Source organism: Nannobrachium achirus (genome assembly GCF_963921795.1).
Source record: "Nannobrachium achirus genome assembly, chromosome: 11".
Taxonomy (NCBI): Eukaryota; Metazoa; Chordata; class Actinopteri; order Myctophiformes; family Myctophidae; genus Nannobrachium; species Nannobrachium achirus.
Window position 1 is genome coordinate 22120108 of NC_137820.1, and position 25273 is coordinate 22145380.

General features: G+C 40.8%; 3 protein-coding genes across 3 annotated transcripts in view; 2 read left to right on the forward strand and 1 right to left on the reverse strand.

Annotated features, from left to right (window-relative positions):
* Window positions 1-17229, forward strand: part of trpm1b (transient receptor potential cation channel, subfamily M, member 1b) — a gene marked incomplete at both ends in the record, with an annotated part of 31421 nt that extends 14192 nt beyond the window's left edge. Inside the window, 19 exons of the mRNA XM_080736946.1 lie at window positions 1518-1590; window positions 1697-1797; window positions 1963-2154; window positions 2556-2690; window positions 2809-2859; window positions 3054-3194; window positions 3292-3321; window positions 3721-4013; window positions 4768-4996; window positions 5438-5542; window positions 5644-5766; window positions 6250-6378; window positions 6542-6793; window positions 6888-7080; window positions 7607-7627; window positions 7714-7858; window positions 12789-12994; window positions 14779-14916; window positions 14999-17229. Coding sequence (XP_080593072.1) covers window positions 1518-1590; window positions 1697-1797; window positions 1963-2154; window positions 2556-2690; window positions 2809-2859; window positions 3054-3194; window positions 3292-3321; window positions 3721-4013; window positions 4768-4996; window positions 5438-5542; window positions 5644-5766; window positions 6250-6378; window positions 6542-6793; window positions 6888-7080; window positions 7607-7627; window positions 7714-7858; window positions 12789-12994; window positions 14779-14916; window positions 14999-17229 — 4788 coding nt within the window. The remainder of the gene's footprint in view (window positions 1-1517; window positions 1591-1696; window positions 1798-1962; window positions 2155-2555; window positions 2691-2808; window positions 2860-3053; window positions 3195-3291; window positions 3322-3720; window positions 4014-4767; window positions 4997-5437; window positions 5543-5643; window positions 5767-6249; window positions 6379-6541; window positions 6794-6887; window positions 7081-7606; window positions 7628-7713; window positions 7859-12788; window positions 12995-14778; window positions 14917-14998) is intronic.
* A 1270-nt stretch (window positions 17230-18499) lies between these two features.
* On the reverse strand, window positions 18500-20746 carry LOC308294066 (ras-related protein Rab-8B; the record flags this gene model as incomplete). Its single annotated transcript, XM_080736779.1, has 8 exons — window positions 18500-18669; window positions 18774-18824; window positions 18918-18983; window positions 19621-19710; window positions 19913-19990; window positions 20119-20179; window positions 20333-20393; window positions 20623-20746. The coding sequence occupies 8 exons, from the start codon at window positions 20744-20746 to the stop codon at window positions 18580-18582; spliced, it is 621 nt and encodes a 206-aa protein (XP_080592905.1). The 3' UTR covers window positions 18500-18579.
* Window positions 20747-21722: 976 nt separating this feature from the next.
* rps27l (ribosomal protein S27 like) lies at window positions 21723-24969 on the forward strand. Its single transcript, XM_080736518.1, has 4 exons — window positions 21723-21787; window positions 23000-23108; window positions 24367-24477; window positions 24643-24969. Exons 1-4 carry the CDS (start codon window positions 21782-21784, stop codon window positions 24669-24671), a joined length of 255 nt encoding a protein of 84 aa, XP_080592644.1. The 5' UTR covers window positions 21723-21781; the 3' UTR covers window positions 24672-24969.
* Window positions 24970-25273: the final 304 nt, after the last annotated feature.

Genomic DNA, 25273 nt, shown 5'->3' on the forward strand with positions numbered 1-25273 from the left:
GTCCAGGATGTTCATAAAAGCCTGGTTAGATGATAAAATTACCAAAAGTTTTTTTGAAAGTGAAATATGATTTTGAGTCATGCAAGCCACATTAAGTCAATACCACTCAAAACAAGGATTTATAATGGAGCCAGAGGGACGTTTCCACAGTCAGTGATGATTTGGGGTGCTATGGCATTTGCATATACAGTATATATATTTTTAGATGGATCTGTATTTAATGGATCCCTGTGGGAAAGTCCTTGTCTGCATTTGACCAGGGGCGTCACGTCACAAGGGGTAGGAAAGTGGGACTGAGTTACCGGGGCCCAAGGTGGAGGGGCCCTAGTAACTTTAGCTATTGAAAAATAGCAGATATACAAGCTCACAGCGCGGCACCGAGTGCCGCGCTGCGAGCTTGTAGATCTGCTATTTTTGAAAAGTCATGAAAATATGCGCAAATCTTTGAATATATGTATTTTTTAAGTGAACATTTGTAACTCAAATTTTGCTTCTGGGGGTTAACTATTTTGAGATGGGGGGTCCTTCACATGAAAATGTTTGAGCATCACTGACATGGAAACATAGGTTTCTTGGCACACATTTTCACGATTTTTCAAAAATAGCAGATCTACAAGCTCGCAGCGCGGCACTCGGTGCCGCGCTGTGAGCTTGTATATCTGCTATTTTTCAATAGTTAACATTCATGGGGGGCCCGCAGTGAATCCTTGTACCCAGGGCCCAGAATTTGGTGTGACGCCCCTGCATTTGACACATATCACTAACCACTGAGCAGTGCCTGGGGAGTCAGGGACCAACCCCAGCTCTAAAGCCATGTCTTATTCAAGGGCACTGACATGATTATGTCCCTAACATGAATTAATGAATGTCCAGTTGGTTGCAATTAATTGATTGATTGATTGATTGATTGATTATTTTATTAGACAAAAATGTAACAGTAAAAGAATAGTCAATACAATTGAAATGTAGTACAGTACAAGTACAGTTAAACACCCTGCCTAAAAGGAACATCCCAAATACGAGAACTTTTACAGTCTTTTTTACGTTGAAAGCCCTCTGTATTTAATTCATGGACATAATAAATAGCAACTAAAGAAAACATTCAATGATATCGCAGTTATAAAAACATGTACAGGATAGGGGAACAAGGGGGTGGGGCTAAGCCTGTCTATGGGAGAAGTGATAACAATGGCCTCCTGAAAGGTGAGTTTTAAGGGCAGTTTTGAAGGATGCCAGCGAGCTACATATTTTAAGGGAGGTAGTCAAGGAATTCCACACCTGGGTGGCAGTGTTGTAGAAGGAGAATTTACCCATATTTGTCTTATGGGTTTGTGTTATCAGATCATTGTGTCATAAAGAAGATACCCTTATAAAGAGTCAGAGTAACCACCTGCCACATTTTCATTTCTTCATGGATTGATCAATCCCCAGTTTCCCCACATTCGATTTTCATCTCCATCCCTACATTGTGCACTCAGTTACTCTCTTCTTGATGTCTTATTCTCTGTCAAATACAGATCACGGTTTTTCGAATGGGTGCAGAGGGACAGCAAGATATTGAAATGGCAATTCTGACTGCCTTATTAAAAGGTATTACTTTAGCATACAACACAAATCCCAAAGCAATATTTTCCCTACTGCATAATACATTTAAGATCACATATCTAGCTATTCTTTCTCCTTTCTGTGTTTTCAGGCACAAATGCCTCAGCCCCAGACCAGCTTAGTTTGGCTCTGGCCTGGAACAGAGTGGATATCGCCAAGAATCAAATCTTTGTCTTTGGACATCACTTACCAGTGAGTAGTGCTCATCTCAGTAGTATTCATAGAGATTGGAGTAGTCAATCACAAAAATAATGTATTTTTAAGAGAATATACTGTATCTAGATAATAATATACAAGTATTCAGTGAACAACCCAACACAACATTGCTCCTTTAACATCTATTACTATTTGGGCCAGCCTGCAAGCCAGCTAGCCAACAGTACAGCTACCACCGGAACCGGAACCGGCACCGCAGCCCCAGCCCCGGAGAAACCGAAAAGCCCTCCAGCTCAACGCAACAAGGCCCGAAAGAAGGGCAAAGGGAAAGGGAAGGCAAAACCTGAACCTCCAGAAGAGACCGATCCCAGGAAGCTGGAGATAACGAGATGGGTAAGGCACAAGTTCACTGTATCATGATATTATGCACCTTTTTGTAGGTCAACCTGGACGTTACACACATCATGGGTTCCCATTGGGCTTTTCCAATGGAATATGATGTCCATGTGTTTTGTTCAACAAGATTGTCTAAACGAAAGAACACTATTATTTTTGAAGCACATGAAATTAAAGATGCATTAATAGGCCTATCTTAATTCCAGGTTTTAGGCTATAAGTCTATGGCATTATTAATGATATATAGAATATTTGTGTAGGTCATAATTCTGCTTCAGATTCCTATAGTAGTCCGGTACATATTACTACTTGTACGGACTGACTTAAATTTAGATTATTTCATGATATAACTATGAATATCTATTGTAATTCCACATAATTATGTAACAATATCTTAGGTGAACTCTCTGGAGCGGGCAATGATGGATGCCCTGGTGATGGATAGAGTGGACTTTGTCAAGCTCCTCCTCGAGAACGGTGTCAACATTCACCACTTCCTCACCATCCCCAGGCTAGAGGAACTGTACAACACGGTGAGCCTAGTAGAGCTCAGGTGCCCAAAATTTGATTTTTGATATCCGCCAAGTACTGCTGATGAAAGCAACAGACAAAAGCGTGTTTATAACCAGAACATTCTATTCTACATTGCAGAAAGTTGGCCCTGCAAATACTCTGCATGTTGTAGTGAGAGATGTCAAAAAGGTAATATGACCCTTTCTTAGCCTAGTTATTTCTCTATTTCAAAGTAAGAAAATGTCAAGATCATGTATGTTTGAGACTAATAGATACTTAAATTTGAAACATACAGTACATGTAACATACTGTACATGTATGGTTATGTTTACCATCTGATGTTTATGATGTTATGTTGAGGCCTTTCTCTGGTGTTGCTGCAGGGGAACCTCCCTCCAGATTATCAGATCACCCTCATTGACATTGGTCTAGTGTTGGAGTACCTGATGGGTGGAGCCTACAGGAGCAATTATACCAGGAAGGCTTTTCGCAACCTCTACAATAACCTGTATGGGCTAAAAAGGGTATGTCTGAGTGGAAGAAACTGAAATATGAGGTGGTTCATCACATACAATTGTGTTTGATACTGTAAATTAATTTATTTTTTATGTTTTTCCTCAGCCAAAAGCTCTAAAACTTCTCGGGATGGAGGTGAGTTTGCCCTTTGTGTGAGAGTTTAAATGCATTCCTAAAATGTTGTATGAGTTAGCTGAAGGCACGCTCAATCGCTCAGGAAAATGCCTGTGTTTTTAGCAGTTTGCATTAGAAAAAAGTAGTTTCATGACAGCACTGATCACTGGTACAAGGTAAACTAAAAGGGGATCCTAGTAAGCTTTACGGCTTATTTACACAGGAACCACTTTATGTATCTCATATAATATTGAAAGACAGACAGATAGAACATAATACTTTACATAGGATAACATCAATTACAAAAGCAGAAAAAGGGGAGAAAGGGGAAAACATGGGGGCTTAGTCTATAAAGTCTTGAGTAGCAGCCGCCTGTGTCATTTATGGAGCTCATTCTCTGCCATTTTATTATTCTGTCAGGATGATGAGCCACGGGGGAAAGGCAAGAAAGGCAAGAAGAAGAAGAAAGAGGAGGAGGTTGAAATCGATGTGGACGACCCGGAGGTCTGTCGGTTCAAGTTCCCCTTCCATGAGCTGATGGTGTGGGCAGTGCTAATGAAGCGACAGAAGATGGCGCTGTTCCTGTGGCAGAGAGGAGAGGAGGCCATGGCTAAAGCACTGGTGGCCTGTAAACTCTACAAGGCCCTGGCTCATGAGTCCTCTGAGAGTCAGCTGGTGGATGACGTCTCCCAAGACCTGGAGAACAACTCCAAGTGAGAGCCTGCTATATCTATCTATCTATCTATCTATCTATCTATCTATCTATCTATCTATCTATCTATCTATCTATCTCAGGGGTTCCCAAACCTTTTTGTCTCAGGGCACCCAATAAATATTTTTTTAATCCGAGGCACCCCTACATTATAATTTTCACTCCCAGCACCTTATATTTATAGCATATCGTCGTTGTCGGGTGGAAACCTTGTATGTCCAAAACTGTTCGTTTTGTATTTATCATCTATAAAATGTACTAACAGCAGATCTACAAGCACACAACGCCTCGCATCGCGAGGCGTTGTGTGCTTGTAGATCGGCTGTTTTCACTAGTTTTGTGCGACAGTCTTGTATGATGAAGCAGGGCTTTGCTTTACCAAAAGACCTACACATTTGAAAGTTGGAGATACATTACAAAATGTACAGTTCGGTTCGGTTCGATATTTTGGTGTCCTTGATTTATAAATGCGTTTTTATAACTACGTATTTTTTAGTCTTAACTTTGAACAATATGGTACCCAACCTCTAGGGTAGTGGTTCTCTAAGTGGGCTCTGCGGAGGGGGTTCCGGGGGAATGTGGATGTGGAGTGGTATTGTATTGTTCGGTACAGGATAATTTGGTTCGGTACAGGGTCTTTCAGTTCGGTATTCGATATTCGGTTCGATATGTTGCACCCCTAATATATATATATTGCATGGCATTTGCATGGCATTGACTGATAACATGCTACTTGTTTCTCTGTCTTTTCCTAGTGAATTTGGAAAGCTTGCCTATGAGCTCCTAGACCAGTCCTATAAGCATGATGAGCAGGTGGCTATGAAACTCCTAACTTATGAGCTGGTCAACTGGAGTAACTCCACCTGTCTCAAACTGGCGGTGGCCGGCAAGCAGCGAGACTTCATTGCCCACACCTGCAGTCAGATGCTGCTGACTGACATGTGGATGGGCTGCCTAAGAATGGGCAAAAACCCTGGTCTCAAGGTACGATGGCAGCAGCCAGATATGTTTCCACCTGCACAAAAATCAATTCTGCCATCCATTGTACCATCTATCCACTGTTCATTTATTCATCATAATGTACTTTGTATCATTTTTTCATGCACCTAATGAATGCCGGACTTAATATTGATTTGATTGTGTCTTCCTGTCTCTCTTCCCTATTCTAATTCTTCCTGTAAATGCAATATTTCAAGACAGAAATGAATATAAAACTGATCAGGAGCAATTATCAGGAAACAGAATCTTACTATGAACTCCAGTCTTGCGCGTCTATCGAGTCCCTACATGTAAAAATGAAATATTTTTACATGTAGCCTACCTCTAATTGCATGATGTGACAATACATGTTATTCTGATTCTGATAGCTGAGAGTGTAAATGGCTTTTATGTGGAAATAATATGACTTAATTCTTGTCCATATAGGTCATTCTGGGTATTATCTTTCCACCTTTGATTTTGTTGTTGGATTTCCGTCTTGGGGAAGATTCCTATGCTCCTGAAGAGGCTGGAAAGGAAAAAGAAGACAAGGTCCTGGTTTATATTTTTATATATTTAAACTTATCTTTTTTGCACATGATTCTGCAACTTTTAGCTTTTGCTTTTGTAACAAGCATGCTGCTTTTTTTTAGGATGATGCAAATTCTCAGAAAGGGGATGAGGAGGAGGGCAGTACTAAAGTCCGGAGGATTCCTATTGGAAAAAGGATCTTTGAGTTTTACAACGCACCTTTTACTAAATTTTGGTTCAACACTGTAAGTGCACAGCACACGCATGTTTGGTTTAACCTTTTAAATTAATTAATTAAAAAGCTGTATTGAAAGTGTCTTCACTATTGTTTTACTATTTTAAAGGAAGGTTATTTCATGTTTATTCCATGCATTTCCGCATTGGGTTTATATTCATTTCAGTGCAGTATGAAAATCATGTTACATTGGCATTGCATGGTAATGCATTTGCTCAGCAAAATTCAAAAATCCATGATTTCTTCATGTAGAAGCAGAATCATCACCTAAATGTTTGGGTCATTATTAAAAATACAAAAACAAAAAATGATGCTGTGGAAACTTGTTTGGCTGTAGTATAAAATATAAATGGCTTGTAGTCAATGAGGGAAACAAACTAAACATGCAATAACACCAGCATAGTATTTTAATATTCTAATCTATTCTTTCATGCAATAACACTGCTATGTTCTTTTAATGTTATGACTGTATGATTGTCTCTTTTTTTGGTAGATTGCCTATTTAGCTTATCTGATGTTATACAACTATATTATTCTGGTGAAGATGGAGCGATTGCCATCACTTCAAGAGTGGATTGTCATTTCTTACATCCTCACACTTGGCTCTGAGAAAGTCAGACAGGTAAAAGGCCAAGACAGGCCTATATGAAGGCATGAACACAAAATGTATTCTTCACAAAATCATCTAAACAAAGGCATAAGCAGACATTATAAATGTAAAATGCAGCTCTGTTCTTGCATGATTTCATGGTGAAGTCTCTGCATGCCCTTTGTATTCTTCCCAGATTCTGATGTCTGAGCCTGGGAAGCTGAAACAGAAGATAAATGTATGGCTAGAAGAATACTGGAACATCACTGACCTAGCAGCCATCTCCACCTTCCTTCTTGGCCTCATGCTGCGACTGCAGCAGGAGCCTTATATGGGTTATGGCAGAGTCATCTACTGTATAGACATCATCTTCTGGTACATCCGTGTATTGGACATCTTTGGAGTCAACAAATATCTTGGACCCTATGTCATGATGATAGGGAAGATGGTAATGAAATCTTTGTTTTTGAATTGGGATGATAATTATATGGACTGCCTCATGCTAAGGGTAACACAAACATATTTCTTCCACTTTCTTCCAGATGATCGACATGATGTATTTTGTAGTGATTATGTTGGTAGTGCTCATGAGTTTCGGGGTGGCCCGTCAGGCCATCCTGCACCCTGATGAGGTACCCACATGGCGCCTGGCCAGAAACATCTTCTACATGCCATACTGGATGATCTATGGAGAGGTTTTTGCGGACTCGATAGACCGTAAGACTAGAGTTCATAGTAAGATTCTGTTTCCTGATCCTGGGCAGATGATCAGTTTTATATAAATTTCTGTCTTGTCTCGAGGGTTGTATTCATTACGTTGTAATTAATCAAGACTTTTAGCGCCCTCTGCTGGCAAGTTGGAGTTGTGATAGGCTCTTGTTTCAATGGCACCAAAAAATGTCTAATCTCTTCGGTTATGATCATCTGCCCTTAAACTGAACTCACATGAACTGTGTTTCTTCTGTCAAGGTTAAGGTATTTTTAAGGTCAAGGACAATAATACCAGTTTTTCTGAAATGTACATGATTAACAATGCTTCAATCCGAGTTTCACAATAGTTTTATAAGCCAATTGAGAAATGAACTGAAATTCTTAGTTTTTTACCATAGGAGAGTTGTGTTAGAAGGGTAACAACATTATATTTTTAGTGTGCATTATCTTGACATTGACAGAAGTATGATAAAAAAAAAAAAAGCCCTGTGCCAGTAGATTTTAACACTGTCTCACCATTCCCCTTCTACAACTATGCCTTTCTGGAAAGTCTATGCAATGGAAATCAACCGTGAGTATTCTGCTCCCAACGTTCAAATCAATGTCTCAAACTGAATGTCCGAATTTAAACAATTAACCCCCAAGTTTTACTCACAGCTCCTTGTGGTGACCATTTATTTGATGAGGATGGAAAGAAATTTCCTCCATGTATCCCCGGTGCCTGGCTCACACCTGCCATTATGGCCTGTTACCTGCTTGTGGCTAACATCCTTCTGGTCAACTTGCTCATTGCAGTCTTCAAGTAAGTAATACAACATAATTCATATGATATTACTAGTCAGGGAATCTATCAGAAATATGTCCAATTTTGGAATAAATTCCATACCAAATCTTTTCTTCTCCATTGTGGTTGTCCAGAAACACATCTCACAAAGACTGAAATTCAGTTTCCCTGCCTAGGGGAATCTATGATAGCTGCTGAAAGTTGGGGTCCCATTAACTTTACTATACAGTGCATGTGCACACATAGACATCAAAGGGGGCTTGAGCCCTGCCCTTTTATCATTCTGTAAAAAGTGCCCTCTCCAGACCATGAATGCAGTTTTCACTAAGGTGAAAGAAATGCAAATGCCCTCTTTCCATGCCATACCTGAAGGCAGCATTCAGGAGAATTGCCTCTCCTGAACTTGAACGCAGCATCTTATGTTGAAAGAATTGCCCTCTCTGTGTAGAAATCCATGCCATTACGCCACATCTCCAGTATTGATTTGATGATGCTTAATTAGTTCTGTGTGGTAACAAGCACCGAAAATAGCCGACCTCCAAGCTCACAACAAGTCACAGCGCGACGTGCTGTGAGCTTGGAGGTCTGCTATTTTCGATATTTTCACCAAAAGGCCCTTTTTAGAAATGTCAGCCCCCTCCTCTCTAACATTCTCTGCACGTCCCTGCTCATGATTCTGAATCCATGCAAGCATTTGTGTTGCACAAAAATCACTCACTTGGGCTAAAACGTCCAACGGCCCAAACACAAAAAATGGTTTGTGATGACCTGGCTATGGCCGTGTTTGGCCCAAGGAGTGTTTTTGTGCGAAACAAATGCTTGCAATGGATTCAGAATCATGAAAAACCCTAGTTTTACCCCTCACATGCTACTCAAAGCAGGTTTATTGTGTGTGTTAAGTTAATGGGACCCCAACTTTCAGCAGCTATTCCACAGATACAGATTCCCCTAGGGAAATTCAGTCTTTGTGAGCTGTGTTTCTGGACACCTTCACAAACACAGTGGTGAAGAAATATTTTGGTAAGGCATTTATTCCAAGTTGTATTTAATATCCCCTGACTATAAATTGCCTGGTGGTAACTTTAAAACTGACAACTCAGATCAAAATAGATACTCATCGTTGGGAGCAGAGGCATAGAGCAGTGGTCTTCAACAGGGGGTCCGGGACCTCTAGAGGGTCCTCATAGTTAAATCTTTGTGTGGTAGAATTGTTTTTCCCTTTTTTGGAGCGGTGAAAGCGCTCCCAATGAACAGGTATATCCGTGGGTATGTGGCTGGCTGGCTGGCTGGGTGGGTGGGTGGCTGGCTGGCCCTGTCCGTAGCCTGGGCAATACCTTGAGTGGCCACACACAACACACTAGTTAAAGGAGGGGCGCTGTTTTGTGCAGGCCAGGCACACTCACCACTCACTCACAGGCACAGTTTACACTCACTCACTCACTCACATAGGGTACAGCTGCTCAAATTCACCGCTCCACTTCGAACCGAGGTTTGATTTTTATATTAACAACTTGAACCCTAGCGTCCATATTCTGAGAACTTTAGCAAAAATAGCAGATCTACAAGCTCACAACGCCTCGCGCTGCGAGGCATTGTGAGCTTGTAGATCGGATATTTTTGGCTAAGAGCTTTGGAGGGGGAAAAGAGCAGACAAAGTACAGTGAAAGGTCAAGTATTGACGGTTCAAGTGGTTAAATATCTGAAAACCCACATCAACAAAATATACTGATGATCGTGTTGTCAAACAATGAAACTATATGGAATCTATGATAAGGTTGTGGGGGACCCTGCTTCATCTCTCTCTCAACTAAGGAGTCCTTGGCCTGAAAACGTTGAAGACCCCTGGCCCTGGCATAGGGAGAGAAACTGACCTTCACTGAAATTCAAGTCACTCACTGGCACTCAGTCCAAAACACCAGGGAAGACTTGGGTGTCATCATAGACTCTAATTTGACCACAACAGGAATGTAAATACCTGACATCCAGATCCAGCAGGTCCTCTTGAAGGTGTCTCCTGGTTGTTCCAAGGCCCACAGTGAGGCTATGTACTATGGTCCCAACTTGTGGAACAGCATGCCAGAGGACATGAGGGTGGCATAGTGCAGATCAGTGGTTTTCAACCCTTTTCACACCAAGGTCCATTATTTATTCAGCATCTGAGCCACGGACCACCATTTGGTGCCTCTCAGAAACAAAACTATTTTGTTATCGGTAACGAATTTGTCCACAATTCCATGCTGTATTGATGTGGTGCCATAGGAGAGATAACAGGAAAACGTTGATCAAAATAACAATTTTTCCACATTCTCTATGTAGACTTCTTGTAAATTAAGTAATGCAGATTTTAAACACTCCTTTTTTGGTCTTATTTCATCTTGCACTTACTATTTTCTATTAGTTTTATATTGTCTTGTCTTTTGTTTATTAGTGGCCAAGGCCACGAAGTGGCAAATGGCCACTTATTGATATTGGACTTCAGCACTATTATTATTCCGCCACTTTTTCTCTAGCGGCTAGACCGTGCAGTCGCTTTTTACGAAACTCGGCAGTATGGCAGAGGACTATGCCAAACGGCTAAAACGCGAAGCTCGCAACAATCGGCCAAAGGGTGGCGCTGTAGGAAGCCTTTGAAAAATGCCAACTTTGAACAGGTGTAGCTCATGCCCTGTTTCAGGTACAGCAATGAAACCTGTATACACTTATGCGTCTCCTCATGCCGAACAACTTTTACGCTCTGACTTTTGACCTCTGACCTTTACCTCTCCCACAATTTTGAATTATATGAAAAACAGTCAAAATCTATCTCCTCCTGGGATTTTCGCATCACGTGCACAAAACTTTTTTTACATGAACTTTGGACCAATACGGTTAGATATGTCTCGGCGGATTTCTTTTAAAGCGAAACATTATTTTTTAATAATTCACTCTATATTGCAGTTTTATGCAAATTATTCTTCTGCCTCTAAATCATACTTGCAAAGTGACACGTTCATGGCATTTGGCAAATATGTAGAGGGTTGGTCCAAATATCACTGAAAGCAATCTTACTCCAATTGGCCAAAGGGGGGCGCTATACGAAGCGTTTGAAAACTCAAACTTTAAAGGGGCATAAGTCATGCCTTGTTTCGTTTGAAGACATGCAACTTGCTTACACGCGTGCCTTGACTCAAGCAGAAGACATCTGTGTCTTTGTTAAGTAAGCTCCGCCCTTTGATTTTCCACCATTTTGAGCAGTTTGTAAAACGCTTAAACCCGCTTTTATTCCGGAATTTTCGCATCACGTGCATGGAACTTCTTTTACATTAACTTTGGACCAATATCTAAAGATCTGTCAGATCGGATTTTTTAAAAATTGAAACATGCTTTTTTAATAATTCAATCAATATTGCAAGTTTTATGCAAATTATTCTTCTGCCTCTAAAACATACATGCAAAGTAAAATTTGCATGATGAACTACTGTAGAGGGTTAGTCCAAATATCACTGAAACCAATCTTACCCCAATTGGCCAAAGGGGGGCGCTATATCATTTTGAAAGAAGGCGTCAAGTACATTACATGAAACTTTTTCTTTTTTCTTTTCTTTTTTTTTTAAAATGACAGGTCCAGTATGTGTGACTGCCGTAGTGTAGTGGTCAGTGCCAGTGCCTGGTATACAGATGGTTGTCAGTTCAAATCCCACATCGGGTTGAGTTGATGTTAACATCCTGGATGCCCATGGCATGTGCATATGTCAAACTCTTTAATGTTGACACGTCTGATCTAACTCCAGATCACGTTCATGTTTAAAATGAGCCCCACAACTACTGTCCAGGTGCATAGTATCACAGTTTTTTTTATGCTGTTGCATATAGGCCTACAGTCTTTGCCAGACCCATGAAATGGGTAGGCCTACATAAGCAAATGTCGGTCTGTCCCTTTTCTATATAAAGGGTATATATGATGATGACATGATGATGACATGCCTACAAAAGGCATGATGTCATAAATGATGATGACAGACAGGGGGTCTGGCACAACCAGGTTGACCTGGTCTAGTTTGCATACATGTTGTGTAGAGGCCAATTTGTGCTTTTACCTATAACCACCGATTAGTGTAAAACTTTGTATGCACACTTCCCAGAGGCCAAGGAAAAACCTGTGCCCTGCATTTTTCACATCTGCCATTTATAGCGCCACCAGAAGGCCGACTTACAGTATGTAAAACACATTCTTCGATATTACCCCTTCAGATTTTATCCGAAAATCACACAAATCAGTACACAGTATCTCTACAGTGATGTAATCATGACGGATTTGTCAGATATCATATTCTATCTAATTGGCTAACATTGAATTCCAAGGTTTGCAGGATTGCTCCTTTTTGAACAAAATGTCTCAAACGCAGCCTGCTATGTGTGTGAGATTTTGCAGACACATTCCCACTAGGCCAAGGAACAGATGCCACCCTTCTCACATTGGCCTGTTATAAATCAGCGGGTCAAATTTTGCAAAACACATTTTTGGAACAAAATGCTTCAAATCCCGCATGCAGCGTCCGATTGCCGTGAAAGGCCCAAGAACACGTGGCACCCTTTTCACTTTGGCCTATTATAGAGTCACCACTAGGCCAAAAAAAACCTACCTGACCTGCCGGAGTCCTGTTCGGAAGAACACTGCTTCTAGATTTTCTTTGATATTCTTCTTTGCTTTCCCTTGATGCCTTTTTGCTTTCCTGCTTTTTATGCCTTGGCCACTTTATCGCTGCTTGCAGCTATATTTCCTTTTTATGTTTGGGCACCTTTTTTTTTTGGACACCTTTTATTCCACATTTTTATGTTGAGCACTTGGATTTGCGTGTGATGTGTGACTTATGCTAAAACGAATAAATAAAGTTGGTTGAAAGTCAACTGAAAGTCAACTAGTTGATTGCCTGTTTGTACTCACTGGCCTTTGCTTCTTTTTCCATAGCAATACCTTCATGGAAGTTAAGTCCATCTCCAATCAGGTGTGGAAATTCCAGAGATATCAGTTGATCATGACGTTCCATGACCGGCCCCTCCTGCCTCCACCCCTCATCATCTTCAGCCACATCTACATCCTCTTGAACAGGATCTTCCGGCGCTGCAGAAAGAAGAGGGCGGAAGGGGAATTAGACGAGAAGGACAGAGGCCTCAGTTAGTCTCTTTTTGCTACCTATTTCTTGAAATGTATTTCACATATGAATTTGAGAATGATTCACTGCATGATTCTGCTATATTCCATATCAAGATGTAGTGTTTTTGCCTGGTATCATAAATATGAGTAACCTGTAGGGCATTCACCAAATATTCGAATATTCGAATATCAAAGTCACTATTCGACGTTGTTCACTGAAGTCGAATATTAGCTTTATTTTTTATTTTTTATTGTTTTCTCTTTTTTTTAAATAGTTTATAAAGCTTGGCTAAGTCATAAGAATGAGTTGTCAATGCCCCTGGTGGATGAATTTGTTAATGCTCTATACCAGGGGTTCTCAAACCTTTTTAGCCTGTGACCCCCAAAATAAACATATTTGAACTGGGGACCCCCACCCTGACAAGCACTTGGAATTGTAGGTATTACATTTAATGTGACTCTGTTCCGCAGATAAATATTGTGAAAATAGCAGATCTACATGCTCACAACGCCGTTGTGAGCATGTAGATCGGCTATTTTCACAATGTTCGCCTCTTGCTTACTTAATATTTGACAGTTTGGCCAGTCCTGTTAAATATTCGACTATTCCAATACTTTGAGGTCGAATAATTTGAATACTAAAAATCACTATTCGTGAATGCCCTAGTAACCTGGTGTACCTACATAGAGCTTGAGGAACCAAATAGAACATTCCGCCACTTCTCCATTGAACGGTTCTATTCTGTCGCCCTATTACTTTGAATGGTGTGCTTATATAGGCAGAAATCTATACATAATATAAATGCTAATGCTATATTATAGCAGTCAGTCAGTGGTGGTACACTGAAACTCACCTTCTCATACAGTAGACCTCTTCCCATGTTCCTTCTCCCTGCTTTTCCACACACACACACACACACGCACGCACGCACACACGCGCACGCACACACACACACACACAAATAATGGATGTGTATCCATACTTTTGCTGTTTAAAGCACAGCTGGAAATTGAAGACGGGACTGTAGATTCAGAGACACGTTAGGCCTATTCCTTTTTACACAATCATTAGCAAGACAAGACTCGTGCTTCACAAATCTTTCCTGCATGATAGTTCCTCACTTCCCGATCTACTGCTGCCAGTCACAGTGAGCACCGTGATTGGCCAGTAGACCAGGAAGTACGTAACTAATGAGTTACGTACGTTGAAGCAGCCTTAGCCCTACTTGCCAAAGCTGGAACTGCAGGCGGGGTGAACTACATGCACGAGCAAAAGTGCGCACCGCTGGGGTCTGCCATAGGGTTCAATAGACGTAGTTCGACGTTCGTGACGTAAGACGTTGTCTCACTTTTGTTTGCCAATTCCCCCACAATGCACCTGGATTCAGCTACTTCCGGCAATCTTCCTGGTGCTTCAAACGCCACTGAGCAACTTGCATTGAACTGAATAGCTGGGGGCGGGGCCGTCCGCCCGCTATTTATATAGGCCTATTACCTATATGGTGATATTTTTGGAAAGAGAGCCAAAAGGAGCCAAATGGATTGTATGTTGCGGGATGTGGTCCAAAAAGCACAGCTCGCACTTGGTGTGATATTTGTTTTTATGTATTTTGCGCAATGTATAAGTTATAACGGGTGAGTGGGCCGGACAATTTGTTCTCGCAAGCCGAGGTTGCCCTGTGGGCCGCCTATTGGGGAACCATTAGTAGTTAATCTCACCCTGGAATCGATGGCAATACTCATTGACCCCATGACATAATATGCTTACTTTCCTCTATTTGATATTATAAAATGTTTCCAACAGAGCTGCGGCTAAACCCAGAGGAGCTAAAGACTCTGTACGAGTTTGAGGAGCAGTGTGTTGAGGAATACTTTCGGCAGAAGGAAGATGAACATGAATCCTCCACTGATGAGCGCATCAAAGTCACTTCTGAAAGGTCAGGTATCCTTCTAATTATTATATTCATGAAAATAAAAATAATTGACATCTTCTCCTGACGTTCCTGGTGTCTTTTGCAGGGTAGAGAACATGTCCATGCGTCTGGAGGAGGTGAACGAGAGGGAGAACACCATGAAGGCCTCCCTGCAGACAGTGGACCTGCGCCTGGCCCAGCTGGAGGAGATCCACGGCCGGATGGCGTCTGCTCTGGAGAAGCTCGCTGGGGTGGATAAATTGGAACTGACCCGCACTCACTCACGGAACTCATCAGTCGGTGGTGATGGCCTCTTTCGCCAGGGCAGCGTTAATAGTGCCGATGGTTACAGTCTGTACCGCTTCCACATGGACCTAGAGGAGCAGAGGGAGAGGCAGAAGGAGGCGACGGCCGATGATAAGACAGGCCTGGAAAGTCAGAAGAATGTGCGACAGGTCCCCGCTACTCGTCACAGCATCAAGGAGTACGGCAATACCTTAGATGTCGTAGGTATAGACAGATCACGTCCTGGCTCAGGTGTGGATATCCTTATATCCCCATGTGACCAGAAGTCTCCCTCAGAGGCAGGCATTTCCCATGAGCCCACAGAGATGGGAACGGATGCTAGAGATCCGCTGGACAAAGCACTCCTGAAAGCAGGCTGGACACCGGAGAAACTGAAGCCGGTCAGCTCCCTCTCTCCAAAAAGGGCTAAGTCCATGATGTATTATCCCATCGAAGGCCAAACCCCATCTCCTGGCACAAGGAGGAGAGCTATGAGTACATTGTCAGTAGAGGATCAACCAAATGTAGTTCCAGAGATAGTAGTTCAATGCACAGAGAGGGTGAGGCTGCCCCCACCGTCATCCTCCTCCCCCAAGAGGACTAAATCTATGAGATACTGTCCTAGTGAGAGCACCTCTCCTGCCACACAAAGAAAGAGGGCCATGAGTGGCATCATCTTCAACCCAGCCGATGAAGCACTACAACCTCCAGATTACAGATCTCTGGTGGAGCAGGTGGCTAAGGCACCAAATCAGTGGCCAGCCAACTTGGAGTACAAGGTGCACCCCAGCCTCTCTGGACACATGCCCAAAGTGTCTGTGGTCCAAACTCTTGCCCAGCAGCTTGGTGTTCTTTCACAGCCAATGGCACCTAATAAAGAAGAGCATCAGACTGATCTAGCTGTGTTGGAACCTGCCGAGAGGGCGAAGCTGCCCCCACCGACATCATCCTCCCCTAAGAGGACTAAATCTATGAGATACTGTCCTAGTGAGAGCCGAAGCACCTCTCCTGCCACACAAAAGAAGAGGACCATGAGCGGCATCATCTTCAACCCAGCCGATGAAGCACTACAACCTCCAGATTACAGATCTCTGGTGGAGCAGGTGGCTAAGGCACCAAATCAGTGGCCAGCCAACTTGGAATACAAGGTGCACCCCAGCCTCTCTGGACACATGCCCAAAGTGTCCATGGTCCAAACTGTTGCCCATCAGCTCGATGCTCTTTCACAGCCGACGAAACCTAAAAAAGAGGAGGGTCAGACTGATCTAGCTGTGTTGGAACCTGCTGAGAGGGCGAGGCTGCCGCCACCGACATCCTCCCCCAAGAGGACTAAATCTATGAGATACTGTCCTAGTGAGAGCCAAAGCACCTCTCCTACCACACAAAAGAAGAGGACCATGAGCGGCATCATCTTCAACCCAGCCGATGCAAGCGATGAAGCACTACAACCTCCAGACTACAGAGCTCTGGTGGAGCAGGTAGCTAAGGCACCAAATCAGTGGCCAGCCAACTTGGAATACAAGGTGCACCCCAGCCTCTCTGGACACATGCCCAAAGTGTCTGCGGTCCGAACTCGTGCCCAGCAGCTCGATGCTCTTTCACAGCCGACAGAGCCTAAAAAAGAGGAGCGTCAGACTGAACTAACTGTGTTGGAACCTGCAGAAACTCCTCCACCCTCGTCAGATCCCAAAGAAGACCAAACAAACGTGAAAGAGGACGGCGCCCCAAAAGACAATACCGATTATCTAACCGTAACAGACACAACTTTGTTCCCCTCCCACAGATCTCAGAGCTGGAATGCTGGTGACAGGAAAGCAATGCAGCTGGCTGAGAACAGCGAGCCCCAAGCCTCCACCAGTGAAACAGACATTGTCATAGCATGCAACGTGTCAGTGGTTAACCCCGAACATGAGGACATGAGGTCAGAAGAACCAGAAAACAAAGTGGAAGACACACAGGAGGACAAAGGACCAGAAGAAGTAACAGACTTGCGGAGGAGGAAATCCATGCAAGGAGGAACGGAGGAGAATAATTGCTCGGAAGGGACTGACCAATAGGAAATGGAAGATACTTGTTAGGCCTGATTTATACTTAGTTGTGTGCCAGTGTCATGCACAGAAAATATCAGCTCTACAAGCTCACAACATGCTGCAATTCAGAACATTGTGAGCTTGTTGGTCGGCTATATTCAGTGAGTGACAGGATGAACAGCAAAGTATAAATAAGAAGGAATCAAAGATTAGTGGGAAGCATGAAATTGAATTGAGACTGCATATTGACCATGTTTTAAAGCTGCTCTCACACTGGTAGGGAAAAATATAATGGCAATTGAAACACGTTACATCATCAATAATAACCAGCCAGTGCAGGAGTGAAATATATCAACATGACAATTTGTTTTGGAGATCCACATTCTTTACTCTCTTTATTTTAACTGTTGAATTGGTGTAACATATCACACAAAGACACACATTTACATTCTCTGTCATAGTTTAAGGAATTCAACATAAGCATCTTTGCCAAGTCAGTGTCTGTAAATGTTTGATGTACTGTATGGTGAAAATAAACGTTAAATATAAAAACGAATTGTCGATACATGTTAGCTGTGGCATAATATATTCTGACAGAAATATTAAATTTCAACATGACTGACATAATACTTTGAAATAACATTTGTAGGTATATTTGCTCTTATGTGTTTAATCACAAACAGTTAACCAGAGCCCTATCTAGCATGCAAAGGCAAATACTGACATTATTGTAATACAATGTATACATTCAAGATCTTTCCAAGAATCCAACAACCCAATCACATATGAACAATGACAAACTACCACTGAATAAATACATGTTTTACAAAAGAGAATACGTTAGGCCTAATTAAACATTGTGTTGTCTGTCGTAACACTGTTGTTGCTGGCTGACAGGGAAAGTTACACTGAGTTGTGCTGCCTGTACATCATGATGAGGCTGAATATCAAGTTACATGAACAAAGACATACATTCAATGCTTGCACTGTGGGACAACAGTATGTGGGAAAGGCCTGAATATGAAGGAAACTTAATATCCCTCTTTACATTTGTAAAACAACTATGTGTCTGTGATCAGCAATAATTAGTTCCATCCACTGACATGAAGTGGGACCATACATCATAACAGATTTGCTCCTTAACACTGAACGAGGGCAACTTATACAATAGTTGACCATCAATGCACAAGTCTCCAAACAGAGCAGATATCCAGCCTTCACTTCTTATACAACCTCTTCTGTTTTTGCACATCATGAAAGGATCTTGTCCATCTGCATGTGAGCTTCACCTAGCAGTACAGTCATCAGAACATGACCGCCTCTACTGCTGTTATAAGAATGTCTCGAAAGCAGGAAGCCACCAACAGACACACTCCTCTAGAGCAGTGAACACTTGAAGAATTTGATTTTCTTTGACTTTTTCTCTGTGATTTTGATGGGCCCACCAACTCCTGGGTTGCTGTCAGTCTGTCAGAGGGGAAAAGGCAAATCTCATAAGCATAAAACAAATGTAATCATATGCAAACATTAGTAGAGCTATTGATTTGAGTAGATCTATGTATTGTACTTACAGTCTTCGTACTCAGGTTATTCAATATGTCTCTGCCGATAGTATAAAAAGCCTATAGAAAAGCAGAAATTAATTATATAAGTGATACATGGCTTTTAAGTTGGCAGAAACCAAGAAAAGTAAAGTTATTTAAACTGTAATTTACCTCTTCAACATTTAAGCTAGACTTTGCGCTGGTTTCCAAGAACTTAATTCCATAATCAATAGCCAGCTGGGGAGAATAAGAGATTCAGTGTTGGTATAATTCATTGTCCAAAATCATACAATGCATTTGAGCCTACTGTAATGGTCTAGAGCAGGGGTGGGAAACTTCGATGATGGAAAGGGCCACTATATTTCCACACTCACTCCAGAGGGCCATTGCAAAATACTGTCGGGAAAAACCTCTATCTCCCTACTTTTTTGTAATTAATGCCCTAAGTCGTCATATGAGTTACGACCCAGGCTAGGGTCATAACACTATGTCACACAAAAGTAGCAAAATAGCCGATCCACAAGCTCAAAACATTTCGCCGTGCGATGTGTTTTAAGCTTGTAGATCTGCTATTTTTTGCTATTTTTGAATTGGAATCCCGAATAATCTTTTTCTATTTTGGAATCCCTAAGAGTAACATTTTGTTTAATTTCAAATGTATTTTGTTGAACTTAAATACAAATACATTGGACATAAAAAAGACAATACATTTTTACTACTAGTCATAAGCTACTAACATAGACTGAGGTAATTAAAGCGGGTCATGTTTGCGAGTTTGGAATTGTAACAGCTGAAATCAATAATATATCAGTATTCTATAAGTGACCCCCCACCCCCGGGCCACCAGTAGCCCATGTATGGTCTAGAGACTCACTTTTTCACCCCTGTCTTTGGACACCTGCCTCCTGTCAGTCATGTCACATTTGTTACCCAAGATTATCTTCTCGACATCAGATGATGCATGCTGGTGAAGAAACAGAAATTAAGAGGCATGGAGCAAAGTCATCAAAACTACTAATACTGTGTTATACACTATGTTATTTATGGCTACTTATTTTACTTTACTTTTTGACCAAATGCTAATTCTAAGTGAAATGAATTTAAGATACTATATAAACTACAGTCGATATTTGTTTTAATATCCTCAGTTTCAATTCAAAGCGCACCTCTTCGATATTTCTGATCCAGTTTTTTATGTTCTCAAAAGACTTCTCATTGCAGATGTCATAGACCAGTAAAATCCCCTGTAAAGATGTGGAGAGAAATATTTATATTCATTAGTCACACACATTTCACAGCCCAAACAATATACATAAGAATCACCTTTCTAGTTAAATATAGTGAGAATGACACAAAGGCTGGAGTGCCTCACCATGGCTCCTCTGTAATATGCTGTAGTAATGGTTCGGAACCTCTCCTGCCCTGCTGTGTCCCTGCAGAATGAAAATGAAATATATGCTGGCCATTTCCACACATGAATCATTGGAAATGCATGATGTTCATCATGTGGCTTGTTCAGCCTATAGATAGCCTATATAATGAAATTATGTCATTATAGGAAAAAGCTGGAGCCATTCCACACTTACCAAATTTGAAGTTTGACTCTCTTTCCATTCAGCTCTATTGTTCTGATTTTGAAATCTATACCTGCATAACAATAACAAAGGCACTGCTATTAAACATGTAATTATAGAATAAAGCATTCTGCACAGCTTAAATATAAAATCAAACATCTATTTCAGGTAGGTTTTCCTATTCAGCAGGTAGCTCTACAATAGGCGATGGCTGTGGCCGTTAAGAATATGAGAGATCTGCCTGGTATAGATTCGATACAGCTCAATGGGTAAAGAAAGACAGTCGCAGATAGTAGACTCACCTATTGTTGATATGAAGGTGGTATTGAACGCGTCTTCGCTGAACCTGAAAAGCAGACATGTCTTGCCGACACCGCTGTCACCGATGAGCAGTAACTTGAAAAGGTAATCGTACGTTTTCGCCATTAAAAACACTCCTGTCCTACATTAATAACGGTGTAATGAGCCCAAGGATCCCCCTCTCTCTGGAAATCCTCACCAGCTGTCTGTCTGTGTAGCGGGCCGAGGGCAGCTGAGGGAGGAATGACGTGACGTCACGTTCATCCTTTGCATGATGGTCTATGTAGTTTATAGCACTGGTACCCAAACAAAGGGTCGGGACCCATTTAAGGGTCGCGGACACATTTTTATGGGTCCGTTAATTTTTTTGTTTCCTAGATTTTGTTTTTAATCAGTTATTATTTCAAAACAAGAAGAAGAAGAAGAAGAAGAAGAAGAAGAAGAAGAAGAAGAAGAAGAAGAAGACGACGAAGAGGAAGAAAACATTCCCCCAAAAGCTGAGATTTACATGAATAATCAAAAAAAAAAAAAAAACATTGTTTTTTTCTATTGTTCTATAAAATGTGAATTATTATGTGTATATTATTATGAGCATGAGTCATGGCGTTTGCTTATTGGTTATGTTCTCATTGCCAATTAAATGTTTCATATCATCATATGGTGTTTTATATTTGTTAATATGTATATTATTGTGTTATTTTCAATGCTGTTGATGAATTGAATAGGACCACAATGGATCTTTTTCTTTTTTTTCCGTCTTATCCTATCAACCAATCGATCGATCCCAGCCTTTTGGGGATCTTATAATAATACAATATATTGGTTTATTTATATTGCTATATTGTAAATGTGAACAATATTAGTATTGTTTAAATAATTATAAAATATAAAAAATAAAATATATCATTTGTAGTCGTCGATCGATCCCAGCCTTTTGGGGATCTTAGTCATTTAATAATAATAATAAAATATATTGGTTTATTTATATTGCTATATTGTAAATGTGAACAATATTAGTATTGTTTAAATAATTATAAAAAATAATATATATCATTTGTAGTCGTTGTCTGGCAACCTCAGTTCCTGTCTCAGTCAGTCAGTCAGCCAATCAGACTCTGCGCATGAGAGAACTAGGAAAAGCACATCCAGCTCCGTGAGAAAATGCCTGTAAGTAGAAGCTACACGCTTTTGTTTTACTGTTGTTAACATTGTTCTGCAGCGCTGTCAGCTGTGCGTGTGATCCGTTTGTGCAAAGTACCGTGTTGTTTGTGTGAGTTGTGTTCGCAGCACGGTACTTTGGAGCTGGATTGTGTAGGCAGCACATGGCCGATGGCGCATGGCTGACATGTTGCGTAGCTCAGCTCAGCTCAGCCCAGCTCAGCTCGCACTCGCAGTGTGTGGGTAGTTGGTTTGGCTGGGTGGAGGCTACTTGCTGAAAACACAACATACTTAAATCATAAATGTGTACAAAAACAATGTTTTCGTGGACATCCGAAATGTGGACCTTCAGTAATGCTTTACTTGGCGTGTAGTTCCCAAACAACACAACAGCTGTCGATGGCTTGTTTTGTTGTGTATCATTTGTGTGTTTCGATTTCTTAGGAATAAGAATCAGCCAGTTGGGCTGCCAGGCTGGTATGGTTGGAAGTCCATAGCAGGGTTTACCTGAAGATAAAATCAAAGGTGGTTTTCACCACGTGGCAAAAAATAAACAAAATACAAGAGTGTGTGTGTGTGTGTGTGTGTGTGTGTGTGTATGTGTGTGTGTGGTTCCTCAACATTGTTGTAGCAATACTAAACGACAAAGACATGATATAAAACATTGTATGAAGAGAATAATGACCATTGGTCAACATAGCATACCATAACACAAAGTATGGACATTGGTGAAATCACATTGTTAGATGGTTGAAAGTGCATAGTTCCTACTCTGTGTGTGTGGGTGTGGGTGTGTGGTTATAAGGTACATAAGGTTGGGCAACCCTTTCAGGCCCATATCACTGGGCCATTTTCCAAGTCAGTCACACATTGCCAGACAGTGACAAGTGAAAACCATCATTACTTTTATAATGTAATTTGAATAATGAGGATAAGATAAATTGATGACTAGCTGGAGAGATATTTATTTTGTATAAGCAACAACAATGGTTGTTTTTGATTACCTGAATTGATTGCCTCAGGAAAGATGCCTAAGTATGTGTATATCTATTCTTTAATAGCACTGCCGTCGTTTTGAAAGCACTGATGCTGATACACATTTATGCTTACATGCAGGGAGTTATTATTGTTCGCATTGTTCACTACTCCCAATTATCATCTCTGACCTTCTGTTATTAAGGAAATATTTGAATAATGAATTGCTGTCCCCCCCACCCCCAGCTGGACAGAGACCTGCTCCATCCTTCTGTGGATTTAGAGAAAAGACAGCACAAAAAGAAAAGACTTGTTCAGTGCCCAAACTCGTACTTCATGGATGTGAAATGCCCAGGTATGTTGAAAGAACTGAGGTGCTCTTAACTATAAGATGGTTACTTATGACGCACATGACAAGAAATGTGGACATATGGAGTTCAGGCATAAGCAGAGCGTCAATGGGGTGTTGTGGGAATGTGGGTGCCAGGCAATTCGGACAATCACGGAAAATAGTTTGTTTAAAAACTTTTAACACATACTGATATGTTGAATAGCTAATATTATTATTATTAACAATTACTATTTTTATCACAAATGTGCTCTCATATGTTAGTCCAGAAGATGCAGGTACTGAGGCTGTTTCAAATATTTGTTTTATTAATGTTGCATTAAGTATAGGGCATAGTGTCATGACAATGATACATTTTTTAAGAAAACAAAGACAAACAAAACAAAAATACACACAACAAACCCCCAAGGAACCCTCCCCACCCTCCTCAGCCAATCCCTACCCCAGAGCGCTACTATAAATTATTGCAAACTATCAGGAGGCCCGCTCCTGTTCCAGGAAGGAAATTAGAGGCCGCCAGACCTTTTCAAATTGTTCAGGTTTGTCCTTTATGGTGTATCTAATGTTTTCCAAATGAAGGGTATCTGTCAACTCTGTCAGCCATCTTTTCCTTGTGGGCACCTCCTTCCCCTTCCAGCACATTAAAATAAGCTTCTTACTTAGCTGTGATTAAACCATAGGACAAAAGATTTTGATGATGTACTCTTAGATGTCTTAACACTTCTGACACTCCAAAGATGATTAATAATACAGGATCAGGTTGTAACTGTACTTCAAATATTATTGGAAAAAAATGTAATATGTCAACCCAGAAGTCTTGTAGTTTAGTACAGAGTGCAAAGCTGTGCAACAGGTCAGCCTCAACCAACTCACATTTTTCGCAAATTGGGGAGATTTCAGGGATAATGGATCCTATATATAACTTTAAACTGAATTAGGCAATGTCTAGCATTAAGCGAACAACTATGGACTTCTTCTAGACAAACACTATACTTTAGTTGCATGTATATGCATGCACTACATTTTTTTTTCACAATTTACAATTTTGTGATTGCATATATGATATTCGATGTACACGTTAGTATATAGTTGTATAGTAGATTCCTCTGAGTAAGAACAAGATTGTTTATAGTGTTTATTGAACCACATTGCAGCAGTCTCTATTTAATTTTTCACATTAAACCTTTACACATTTATATTAAATATGAATGTATATTTATATTGTTTATCTATTGTATTTACCATGATATTACATTAATTTCAGGCTGCTACAAGATCACTACGGTCTTTAGCCATGCACAGACAGTGGTTCTCTGTGTGGGATGCTCAACTGTGCTGTGCCAGCCAACCGGTGGAAAGGCGAGACTGACAGAGGGTATGTTCATCTCTCATACAAATTTGTGTACATTCATCAGTATGCTGTGGTTAGGCCTAGACTACAAACACAGCACAACTATCTTATTACAACTATCTTATTACAATGTATCTGCTGGTTTAAATGGAATGGAACTGAATTTTCTGTTTTACTTTTATCTTCCAGGTTGCTCTTTCAGGAGGAAGCAACACTGAACGATCAACTGAAGCAAATGGAACAGTCATGTTGTAAATGAGACCTCACTGAGACTATGCCTTAATTTTTCATTGATTACAATGAATGAAGAGCTTTATAGTTAAGCAGTCACGCATTCACTATGTATTGACGGGTTCATGTATTGACGGGTTCTTTCTGTCATTGAGCCAGACTATGGTTGGGGACATGATATCAGACCTCGTTTATGGTGAAAACTATTAATAAACCCACCTTTTGTTAATTTGAATGATTACACCTTATATAAAGAATAAAGCATGAAGCTGGTGAAAATGTGAAGGCATTTGTTTTTATTGAGAAATAATAAATAAATGCTTAACACTGAATGAGAGGTGTCATGAGGAAAGTTACCTTCATAGAAAGCATACAAGTAATCCTTTCAGTTTCTGAGCACATGTACATTTTATGATCAAACATAGAAAAGAAGTCTTAAATATTTTGGACAGAACAAACAAAAATACAGCTGTTGTCGCAACATTACTTTGGGAAAGCAGTACTATTCTGCTGAAATGAAACTTGAATATCTTTACTAGGAAAATGACACAAATTGTGGTATTATTGGCAGATGTTACCAACTAGCATT